We start from the raw sequence: 12,623 nt of genomic DNA on the forward strand, positions 1-12,623 counted from the left end.
TACATGTGTATGCATATACACACACATTATATGTGTATTCACATATATACACACACCAGTGATTATTTTGTAATAATGCTCACTAGAAAGTGAGCCACCATTTATAATAATAAATGTGAGCCACCATTTATAATAATAAATACTGCCACCATTTATTATTCCCCAAGTTGTGCCAATATCATGATACCATCTTAACTGCAGAGAACAAGTACATAGGCCAGCGCAAATACATTGGGGAGTTCATAGGATAGGGCATTTACAACATATTGGTATAAACGCTAACTTCATTATTTTCTACTAAAATAGCTATTTAAAAATGTTTGAAACTACAAAAGAAACATACAAAAGTTGACTGTACAAATACAAACTGGGGAAGCATATGTATGGGAAAAGGGCATAATAGTGTAAAGCACACTGAATATCTCTTTGATGTGATTTTTAACTGCCCTCCCCCACCAAACCAAACCTGAGAGACTTGTTAGTTGTTACCTATATTCGCTGGTATTAATGAAACAGAATTATAACTAAATGTTCACACAAAAGTTCTCATGCAGTGTTTCCTTCACTGTGTATATGAAGTGAAGGAATAACATATACACAGTTCCTTCAGCTGTGTATATGTTATTTATTATATAAATAGTGAGGATAGGTATCTTTTAAGACTCATTCCTAAAATAAGCAGTAAAATCTTTTATATGTTAACTGAAGTAAAACACTAAAAAATACACACATTACTGGAATCCAATTTTTATGAAAGTCTAATTTTAACACTGGCATAAGTATTTAGTGACATTTAAGCTAATTCCATTCCTAGTTACCAGCAGTGTATATTAGAGTTGTTATGAAGGATTTAGTAAATCTGGCAATCCATATTTACCCTAAATAGAGAGGAAAAAATAAATCACTAACAAGTTACTAATACAACATTGAAACCATGGTATCTAGTTCAACAAATAAGGTCGTATCAATTCTGAACAAGTCCAGCTATGGTTAGTAAATTCTTAAACCATTTTCTAAAGAAGCATCTACCTTGAATTAGCAAAAACTAAATTAAAATCTAGTTAATTAACCTTATTCATCTTCATACAAGTACCAAAATCTGCTAACTTCAAATGTCCAGATTTATCCAGCAGCATGTTATCAGGCTTCACATCTCTGCAGGAGGGAAAAAATAGTACAGTATTTTCTGAAACAGATTAGACACTGTAAAAACTATATGAGGCAGTTATTTTAGGTCAAGCATCCTCAATCTAGGTAAGGCCATCTTTGATCTGTATGTGTTCTCTATCCACATCTATAAATTAAATTTCATCAAAGAAACTTTTTTATATGTTAATGCCTCAGAAGAAAACATATATATTCCTTTTTAAAAAGTTTGATTCTTTCAGAGGGAAAATCAAACCATTGGAGAGAGACAGACCATCAAAAATACAACACTCAGACATAAAAGGTGATTGAAACATATTAGATAGATAAGTACATAAAAAAACCCCAGGGCAGGGTCTAAGTCACTTTCATTTTTGATCCCTGACATGTAGGCACAGCAACTGCACACAGGATTCAAGCAGTGTTTGTACAACAAATGAAACTATTCATCTAATGAATAAATATGACCTATTCACTAATTAAAAGCAAATTAAGTTACATATTTAAAAAATTAACATCAAAGTGTTTAACTCCTGGCATATACCTTAGAAAACTAGTTTACAAGTTTTACTTTTCAGAATACCATTTAAAGGCTATATGATCAGATTAAGGGATATTAAAGAATACATTTATATCAACATTAAATTGAAATGCTAAAATTATAAACTTCAAAGTCTGGAGTTCTTTTTTTTTCCTCCTTCCTGAGATGGAATCTCACTCTGTCACCCAGTCTAAAGTGCAGTGACTAGATCTCAGCTCACTGAAACCTCTGCTCCCAGGCTCAAGCGATCCTCCCACCTTAGCCTCCCAAGTAGCTGGGACCACAGGTGCATGCCACCACACCTGTTTTTGTTTTTGTTTTTTTTGTAGAGATGGGTTTCACCATGTTGCCCAGGCTGGTGTCAAACTCCTGAGCTCAAGAGATCTGCCAGCCTCGGCCTCCCAAAGTTCTGGGATTACAGGCATGAGGCAGTGCCTGGCCAGAGTCTTGAGTTCTGAAATGTCACTCATGTCATATGGAAGAAGAATGGGTGAACTGAGAGTAAGAAATGTTAAAGTTATTTTTAGCTATTTCCCTCAACAAATGAGAAAATTTAAAGCACTTTCATCTTTACCTGTGAATAAAACCCATGGAATGGATTGCATCCAATGCAAGAACTACTTCTGCAGTATAGAATCGTGCCCATTTTTCAGGAACATCATAGTTGCTCATTAAGTTTACAAGATCTCCACCAGGCATGTATTCCATCACCATGTAGAGATAACGATCATCTTGGAATGCATAAAAAAGCTATACAAATAGAAAAAACAAATAAAACACATTCATTAATGTTAAAATTGTTTCACTTAAAAAGTGGCAAAAATGCTAATAAAAGATTTAAGTAAAATAATCAAATTACAGAAGTTGCAAGTCTAGTTTTAAAAAAAAGACAAACATAAATGCCACAAAGACCTTTGTATATGCAAAAGGACTATAACATGATTATTCAGAAGAGTTACATGGAGATATCCTTTCTTCATAACTTTCTACACTATTTGAATTTCTTTTACTGAGAATTTTTTTAAACTGTAATATTTTCAGTAAATATACAAATCTCCTAGGCAAAGAAATACTGTACTTCTAATTTAACTTGTGCATCAGTGGGGTCTACTATTAAATTTATATCAATATCACAATGCTCAAGAAGTCTTTGATAAATTTGGCTTACAGTTTCAGCTGTTTCTTTTTTTTTTTTTTTTTTTTTTTTTTTTTGAGACAGAGTCTCGCTCTGTCGCCCAGGCTGGAGTGCAGTGGCGCGATCTCGGCTCACTGCAAGCTCTGCCTCCCAGGTTCACGCCATTCTCCTACCTCAGCCTCCTGAGTAGCTGGGACTACAGGCACCTGTCACCGCACCCGGCTAATTTTTTGTATTTTTAGTAGAGATGGGGTTTCACCGTGTTAGCCAGGACGGTCTCGATCTCCTGACCTCGTGATACGCCCACCTTGGCCTCCCAAAGTGCTCGGATTATAGGCGTGAGCCACTGCGCCCAGCCTCAGCTGTTTCTTATTAGCTGTGTGACTAGCAATTTGCTTAACCTACCCGGGTCTATGAGACTATAATCTCTTCTAAAACACTGTAAGGACTATACTTTGTTTAACTTTTATACCTGCTGCTAAGTCAAGTATCCAGATGCCTGGCAGTTAGCAATTGCTTAATAAAGGCTTAATGAACCAAATCATAAACTAATCCATAAAGTAACAGTGCACCTAACAGATTAACTGTCTTTCAGGGTTGAGGGTTGTTAAAAAAGATTACTGAATATAGAAAGCACTTAGTGCAACAGATGCTCAACAAATGACAGCAGTCAGGAGGAGGAGCAGTAATAGCTAACACAGAAGTAGGAGGAAGGCAGCGGCTAGGGTTAAAATAGTAACAGTAAAATCCACTAATGTGAAATTAGCAAGGATATCAGGCATAAATATATTGTGTGACTGGGGGTCAAATAAAAAGAAGGGCAAATTTATAAAATAACATTTTAAGTAAATACAAAAAGTTTAGAATTAAACTAAAAAAAACAAGCCCTAGAGAAGATGATCTCTAATTTACCCAGATGTTTGTCTTAAAATCTTAATGTTTCATTTTTTTAACAGTGTTTAATAATTTTAGTTATAGATTCAGTTACTTTGTTTTGATTTTTTGTTTTTTTGTAGAGATTGGGAGCCAGTCTTGAACTCCTGCCCTCAAGTGATCTTCCTGTCTCAGCCTCTCAAAGTGCTCGGATTACAGGCATGGGGGCCACCACACCCGGCCCAGACTCAGTTATTTTAATGTAAAAAATGTATTTTGGGGGAAGAGAGAAGGGTAAGAAACAAAGTGGGATTTCATGACTATCCCAGATTAAAGTATACAATTTGTCATTTGGGCCCCATAAAGAAATACTGTTAATTTGGTGACAGTTTTACCCTATTTACAGACAATATATCCAGAGAAATAAAGCTCTGAATACCTAAATTGTAAATAGCCCTGAAAGTAACAATTATGTCACATATCTTTTCACTAACAGACACTGAACATTCATGAATCAGTGGTTGTTAACCAGTGGTGAACACATTTTTGGTTGTCACAACTGTGTGTGAGGTGGGAAGAGTTGCTACTAGCATCTCCTGTGTAGAGGCCAGGAATGCTGCCAAACATCCTAAATAAACACATTAGTAACTGAAATAATATAAAGGATAGCCCCCAACAACAAAGAATTATCTGGCCCAAAATGTCAATAGTATTAAGCCTGAGAAACTCTGATCTACATAGTTGGTAAAAACATAGACATTTCAAGTTTAAAAGTACTATGGTGACCGGGCACGGTGGCTCACGCCTGTAATCCCAGCACTTTGGGAGGCTGAGGCAGGCGGATCACGAGGTCAGGAGATCGAGACCATCCTGGCTAACACAGTGAAACCCGTCTCTACTAAAAATACAAAAAATATTAGCTGGGCGTGGTGGCAAGCACCTGTTGTCCCAGCTACTTGGGAGGCTGAGGCAGGAGAATGGCGTGAACTCAGGAGGCAGAGCTTGCTTGCAGTGAGCCAAGATTGCACCACTGCACTCCAGCCTGGGCAACAGAGCGAGACTCCGTCTCAAAAAAAAAAGTACTATGGCATAAACCTTCAACATTTTTCATATCCTTTTAATTCCAATTACTGGTATGCTTTTTAAGGATAGACTTCATTATATATTATAAATAAATCACAAAAACATGTTAGAAAATTAGAAATGGTCTAGCCCAGTTTAACTTTCCCCGTATGACATTTTGCATTAAGGACCCCAATACATAAGACAGATAAAACATGAAGCTGAACTCATAAAAGCAGAGAGAAAAGTCAGAATTATAATCTACCCAAAACCCCACCTGACCCTATGATTTTGCCTAAGGTACCTCCACAATTGAACATAACCAATCAAAGACAACTTTCACACTTATGAACAAGGAAATTGTGGCCCAGAGATGTTAAGTAACATGGCCACAGCTTCAGAGAAAGGCCTATGGCAATCAAGACGAGGACCTAAAACTACTGACTTCTAGTTTTTCTTTCCACTGAAAACCTAAAGACAAGTATTATTTGGTGACCTAGCTTAACTTGGTTTCCTCTCACTTTCCCTTCATTTCTCTTACTATCTCCTCTTCACGAAATATGAGACAGATAAATGAGGAGACAGCTAAACAAAATGAGAGCCTCATGTTTGGGAGAAAAAATTCAATATTAAAAAAAGTATGTATTTAAATTTTAATAATATATGACTTCCCTCAAATCTAAGTAGATTAAGTTTTCTATATCTTCTGTATTTAAAAATATCTTATTTAAAATTCTGTGTTTAAATTTTATATTTATTATTTTTATTTTTGAGACAGGGTCTCACTCTGCTGCCCAGGCTGCAGTGCAGTGATGTGAACACAGCTCACTGCAGCCTCGACCTCCTGGACTCAAGCAATCCTCCTGCTTCAGCCTCCCCAGTAGCTGGAACCACAGGCGTGTACCACAATGCCTCAATAATTTTTTTAATTTTTGTAGAGATAGGTGTCACCATGTTGCCCAGGCTGGTCTCAAACTCCTGGGCTCAAGCTATCCTCCCGCCTTGTCCTCCCAAAGTATTCAGATAACAAGCATGAGCCATCACACCCAGCCCAAATTCTACATTTAAATTTTCCTATATATAAATTCTACAGAAGCATGATTATTTTGTTCTAGCTTTTCTTGCTAGAAATGATTCAATACAATTGAATTTTAAGATTTAACAGGTAATTAGACAATTTTGTAACTGCCAGTAAATTCTCTATTACTATTCTAAAACACAAACTAAGCTTCTCAGATATGTTTAGTTACAAACTAATGCAGCAATAATGAAAGAGTAGCAAAGTCATACCTGAACAACCCAAGGACTGTTGGCAAAAGCCATGATGTCCCTTTCTTCCCAGAAAAAAGCAGAATCAGATCTCTTAATCATTTCAAATTTGCTGAGAAGCTTCATAGCATATACCTTCCTGGTGGATTTATGCCTTACCTTTAAAATTGAAAAGGGAAAATAACCTTTTGTTAACATTTAAAGCTCAAGGTTTCACAGAACAATTTACTAAGTGCTTTTAATACTTGCTAAATAATTTAGCCTTACTGTTTCAGTTATTTTTATTTCTTCTCTTCTGCCAAATTATTCCAAGTAGCTAATGTCAAGACTTTAATTATCAGAAGTAATGTTTTAAAAAAATATTTATTTCCTATATTACAAGATACGTTCCCCCCTCCACACTGCTATGTAAGCTGCTTCCTGTTTATAAAGCTTACTATTCTACAGCATTTTAGTCTAATATTAGGAGCAAAGATTTATCTTCTGATGCCTGACACTTCTTCTCTGCCACAGATACTTGGGGAAAACACTTCCCACACTATGGCTAGATTTGACACTAGGCTTCCATACCCTTAGGCAACAATGTCTAAAGGAACTTAAAGCAACAATTCTATAAAAACAGTATTTTCCCAAATAATATGTTAAACACACAAGTGGATTATTTTAATTTAATAAAGTCCTTTTGTATTCTCATTAAAATAACCTACCAATTGAACTTCTCCAAATGCACCTCTACCAATCACCTTCACTACTTCATAATCTTCAGCTTTCATTCGTAAATCTCTGATTTTATTTATTGTGTCTTTATCTGTATGAAAAGAAAAGTTTATCATTTTAAATCACTAAAGCATTACAACTAGCACCACTTATTTTACATTCGAGTTCTTAAGAAACAATGAAAAACAACAAACTTCATGAAGAATTATTTGAAAATATGGTGAAACTTGAAGCTATAAAGTAGCTAAATGTTCAATTTGCTAAGATTTTTTTAAAGTAAATTCCAGAATAACTTCATTACAACTACTAAAGGTTTTTATTAATCAAAATTTGACTTAATAGAATGTTTTAAAAACAAATAGTACACTACAAACAAAAGCTGAAAATAATTAGCTAATTAGTTCCTGGTATTTTAAGTACACATGAAATCTGAATTTAGGAAACATGAGTAGATATTTTAGATTAATACCGGAATAAATTTTTCTTTTTATAAGGTCAGTTTTAGTGATCCTTTAAAAAAAAAAAAAGATGTAATTTAAGATATCAAAAGCAAATACACTAAAAAAAAAAAACACAGTAAATTTTCCAACTGGTAATCTTTAATACTTATAGCATTACATTTCTCTATTTGAACCTAGATTTTAAGTTGAAACACACAGTGAAAATCACTGCAATTATTTATATAAACCTGTCATACTACAAACTACAATAATTCACAAATCCCCACTGGATAGATATTCTAATTCCTAATTTGGTCATAGATTAAAATAGGGCTATTTTAATCCACATGGGTCAACACTGGCATGAGATTACATGGAAAAGCTTCACATTTCAGAGTTGTACAAAATACACAGCAGCTATTAAACTTCAGTTCTAGTTCCTAATAAGAGCTGTATTAATACTCTTGTTTTCCTTTTCAAATGCACATTTAAACTCAAGTGTTTGTGTACTTTATGACCAATAAATATATGCAACAGAGAGCAAATTTCTACAAAGTTATAAGTACCTTTAATTTTAGGTTACATATTCACTGCAAGATGCACCAGAAAGATGAACAATAATCAATTAATTCACTGCACAAATATTTGTATCTACATACATCAGGCTGTACAGCACTGGAGATAAATAAACGTAATTTTAAAATGTAGTTCCTATTAAGAGTTCAAACTCTAGCAAATGAAACAGAAACAATGAAAAAAAGAATTCAAAAAAATGTAATAAGGAAGATAAACAGTTTTTTGAGTAGTAAGGAGGACACCTAACTAAAGCCTGCTGGGGTGAGAGATAGCTAGGAAGACTTTCTGTAAATGATGGTACCTGAAACACGTCTCAACTGAATAGTAGCGGTTAGCTAGGTGATAGAGAATGAAAGAAAGAACAGGCCGGGTGTGGTGGCTCACGCCTGTAATCTCAACACTTTGGGAAGCTGAGGCAAGCGGAATGTATGAGTCCAGGAGTTCAAGACCAGCCTGGGAAACATGATGAAACCCTGTCTCTACAAAAAATATTTTTTAAAAAATTAGCTGGGTGCAGTGGCAGTCTCCTGTAGTCCCAGCTACTCAAGAGGCTGAGGTGGGAGGATCACCTAAGCCCGGGAGGTGAAGGTTGCAGTGAGCCAAGATCACACCAGTGCGCTCCAGTCTGGGCGACAGAGCGAAACTCTGTCTCAAAAAAAGGAAAGAACAAACGAACAATATAAGCAGACAAGCAATGTAAACCAAGCACAGAGGAACTGTATCTAAGTTCTATGTTGCTAGAGTATCAAGTTTGTAGTAAGGACTGACAGAAGAGGCTGGAGAGCCCCAGGTAAGTTCAGGAGCTTGAACTTTACCTGTCAGCCAGGAGTTACAGTAATAAAACTACTATTTAAGTATCGAAAACCGTTTTCACATTAAAGTTTAAAGTAGCTCTCTACATAAAATAGATCAAAGAAACTGCTCTGTTCTAAATGAGATTAAAGGTGTCAGAGAAGAGACAGAGCCTCATCTACTTTAGGCTCTTCCATAATACAGTCCCTGAGGAATCCTCTGGAATCTGCTGGGAACTGAGAAGCACCACTACTATGGGCAGGAAGCCATGAAAAGGAATTACGATGGATAAAACAACATAGTCAAATTTACATTTCAGGAAAACTACTCTAGGGAATATGTAGAAGATGAGTTCAATAAAGTCAAGACAGGAGGTGGGGAGAATTTTAAGAGTATTGTAATACCCCAGATGAGAGAGAAAGTTCTGAACCTGGATAATACAATAGCCTGTGAGGTTGAGAAAAGATTCTTGGCTCTAGCTATGAGCTAGAATAGGCTGTAGAGACTTGACAAAGACCGCAGACAAGTCATTTGAAATCTAAAAGATCTTTCTATGTTCTACTGCCTTGGATTTTAGCTTGTTCTAATGCAGGTTTACGTGCTAACAAGTGTAAATGCCTCTGTTGGATGGCTTTCAATCAAACTCAGAGATTCTACGGTTCTAGTTTTCCTAGTTCATCTCACCAAGGGTCCAACCTAGAACTAATCAAGAACTTAATGGTAAAATTCTAAGCATTAGACTTTAGTTTCCCAAACACTCAGGACTATATTCACACCCACCCAAATATCAGGATCTTAAACAAAGACTATTTATTGTAAAGTAGTCATGTAAGAAACCCACTCTTGGTCTAGGGGTACTATATAGCCTGAACTTTGTAGGCTTATGGCTCCATTGAGACAGAAAACAATGCATGCACTAGAACAGGGATTCCCAACCCCTGAGCCGTGGACCTGTACCGGTTCATGGCCTGTTAGGAACTGGGCCATACAGCAGGAGGTGAGCAGTGGGTAGGCAAGCATTACCATCTGAGCTCCACCTCCTGTCAGATCAGCAGCGGCATTAGATTCTCACAGGGGCACGAACCCTATTGTGAACTGCACATGCGAGGGATCCAGGTTGCACATTCCTTATGAGAATCTTTTTTTAATGCCTGATGATCTGAGGTGGAAGTTTCATAAAATCATCCCGTCTGCCACCCCCCAACCCCCATCCTGTCCATAGAAACATTGTCTTCCACAAAACTGGTCCCTGGTGCCAAAAAGTTTGGGGACTGCTGCTCTAAAGAAAAATAATAAGTACATAAATAAATATGTAACTTAATTTCACATTGTGATACATATTCTAAAGAAAATAAGACCTTTCCCAAGTCTGTAAGCTTTCCCAAGTCTGTAAGGGGAGACTATATACACAGGCTAATTCTTTAGTCACTTCAAACTCTGCATTGATTCCTCAAATAAACAAGAGTCAAGGAAAACAACTCAAAATTGGTTATTTTTAAATTGACTATTGATGCCACTCCCAATACCCCCAATTCTTTGAACAGTTATTCTTGCCCAAAGGCTAACAGTCTTAGGTAAGTTTTTCTCTCTGTACACATTTGTTTGGCTGCTGCAATCACACACCATCAGTGAAGAGCTTTCTCTGCTCGGCTAGTGAATAAACCACTCGTACACTTACATAACATTGCAGCCTCTTTTTTTTTTTTTTTTTTGGTTAAGCCTGCATGATCATTTTTCTTTATGAAGAAATTTTACTGGGATGAGATACTCTGTTTTAAATTTTCTATTTTTTCTTACTGTTGCTGTCCTATGAGTCAGGAAGATCACAGTGAGTGCTTAGTCTGGGAATGTCCAATGTACACTGTATTCCTTTAGCACAGCTATACTGTCACTGCATAATTTTAAAAAATGCTTTGCCACCTAACTTGACAAAAATAATCCATACTCCATTGTGCTTCAAGAAGAACAACATTTGGGCTGGGCATGATGGCTCACACCTGTAATCTCAGTGTTTTGGGACACGGAGGCAGGAGGATTGCTCAAGGCCAGGAGTTCGAGACCAGCCTGGACAACATAGCAAGACTTGTCTTTACAAAAAATTTAAAAATTAGCCAGGCCCGTGGTGGCATGTACCTGTAGTCCCAGCTACTTGGGAGGCTGAGGCAGAAGGACTGCTTGAGCCTAGGAGTTCGAGGCTGCAGTGAGCTATGAATGTGCCACTGCACTCCTGCCTGTGCGACAGTCTCTTAGGGGAGTGAAAAAAAAGACAACATTTCAAGTATACTCTTCTCTTCTTGCTTTGACACATGCGTATGCACTGGTAATAGAAAACAAATAAAATGTTGTGACATGGTGATACATATAGCACTCAAAACTGTCAGGCTGTAACAGCATCACTGTGATTTCTACTGTGCTAAGCAGCAGTGTGAAGCTAGGAGAGCATTACATATGGTCGCTGTTGTAGCTACTCAGCTTAGGTGTTGTAGAACAAAAGCAGCTATACACAATACATTTTTTAAAGTGTAGCAACGTCCCAAGAAAGCTTTATTTATGGACACTGAAATCTGAATTTCCTATTATTTTACATTCATGATACTATTTCATTATTTCACCACCATGATCATGATGGGCTTTAAAAACCATCTACATATCAACTTCCAAATTTTTATCTCTAGTCTAGATGTCTCTCTTAAACTTCAAACTTATATATGCAATTGTATATTCTTCAATTATATATTCTTTTGACTTTTTTTTCAATCATGAAAAAATACAAAAAACATGCTTAGTTCATGAGCCACAGTGGTGGGTGAGATTTGGCCTGTGGGCTGTAGTTCACCAACTCCTGCTCTAATAAAACCCAGTGGCCTTCTGAGGGCACTGCTTCCCCACAGCTCTCAAGTGGGGACCTTTACTTTTCCATCATGCTTTAGACTACTGACCCTGAAAGTGGGAGATCCCCCACATCCCCACCCCTAAATCTGCTAGCTTTGATTTTCATTATATTAGGTTGTATTTCCCACCTCTCATTGTTGCTATAATCTACTGACTCTCAGAGGTCACCATGTCTCATTGCTAAACAGTTTTACTTCCTGATTTACTGAACTTCTCTCCAATATTCTCCTGTTTTAATTCTTAATAACTTTACCCACAGATAATACTTACAGTACCTTGGCCTCTCAACACCTATACTTCTCTCCTTCAATGATCTTGTCCTCCACCTTACCTTGGTCACTCATTTCCATGGTCACATACTAGACCTTGTCATTACTCGTAATTATAATCTTCCAACAATTTCAATTAGAAAACTTACACTCTCTAAGCACTCTCTTATAGCTTCCCTGCTTAGTTCCTCTAGCATCTTAACTCCAACAACCCCAACCCCACCAGGACCTCCAATCCATTGATTCTACTCCACTCGTACTTTCCCTCGTTGCACTGATAGCCTCTTTTTCCTACCTAGCCAGCTTAAATTACATGGTCAATTATTATAATCACTCCCTTGCATATACCTTTAATGTCATGAGCTCTCTTCTGCCTCACTTTACTTAGTTTGGCAAAACGACAATCCTATTATAGTTAAATCCAACTCTCCAACTACTCTATGTCAGCACCCATGCAGTTGAATATGTCTTGATAAATACATAAAATCACAATGACTGATCCTATTTTAAAATTCATAATCACAAACATCAAGCTGGCCCTTAGTTCTACTTGGCAATCCTAAATTTCTAGTCACTCTCCCACTCTCCTAGAGACGTATTTCAAGTTTTCTTCTTTCTTCACACACCTCCCACAGCTCTCCCACTGATCCTCATTCACAGCTAATGATCTTGTTTGGCTACTACCCTGAAACGAACGAAACAATCAGAAGAAAACTACCACTGACTTACCACCACTTACACACTTAACTATCAGCATGTACAAGCATATATTTTGTCTTTTCATCTTTTACTATGGGAGACTACTTCTATCTTAACTTAAACCCTCCACTCATGCACTAGATGTCATCCTTTTTCATTACTGTAGTTCAAGGACATTGCTCAAGCAATTCTCCCCTTTCTCCTCTATTACT

At 36.8% G+C, this 12,623-nt stretch overlaps 1 protein-coding gene across 2 annotated transcripts in view; it reads right to left on the bottom strand.

Moving 5' to 3' along the window:
• ROCK1 (Rho associated coiled-coil containing protein kinase 1) overlaps nucleotides 1-12,623 on the bottom strand; it is a 165,968-nt gene that overhangs the window by 96,290 nt on the left and 57,055 nt on the right. For both annotated transcript variants that reach the window (XM_024235926.3, XM_054538179.2), the window contains exons 3-6: nucleotides 6,734-6,834; nucleotides 6,048-6,185; nucleotides 2,262-2,437; nucleotides 1,071-1,155 (exon numbers count right to left, since the gene is read on the bottom strand). In XM_024235926.3, coding sequence (XP_024091694.1) covers nucleotides 1,071-1,155; nucleotides 2,262-2,437; nucleotides 6,048-6,185; nucleotides 6,734-6,834 — 500 coding nt within the window. The remainder of the gene's footprint in view (nucleotides 1-1,070; nucleotides 1,156-2,261; nucleotides 2,438-6,047; nucleotides 6,186-6,733; nucleotides 6,835-12,623) is intronic.

The sequence above is a fragment of the Pongo abelii genome, chromosome 17 (genome assembly GCF_028885655.2).
Source record: "Pongo abelii isolate AG06213 chromosome 17, NHGRI_mPonAbe1-v2.0_pri, whole genome shotgun sequence".
Classification (NCBI taxonomy): domain Eukaryota; kingdom Metazoa; phylum Chordata; class Mammalia; order Primates; family Hominidae; genus Pongo; species Pongo abelii.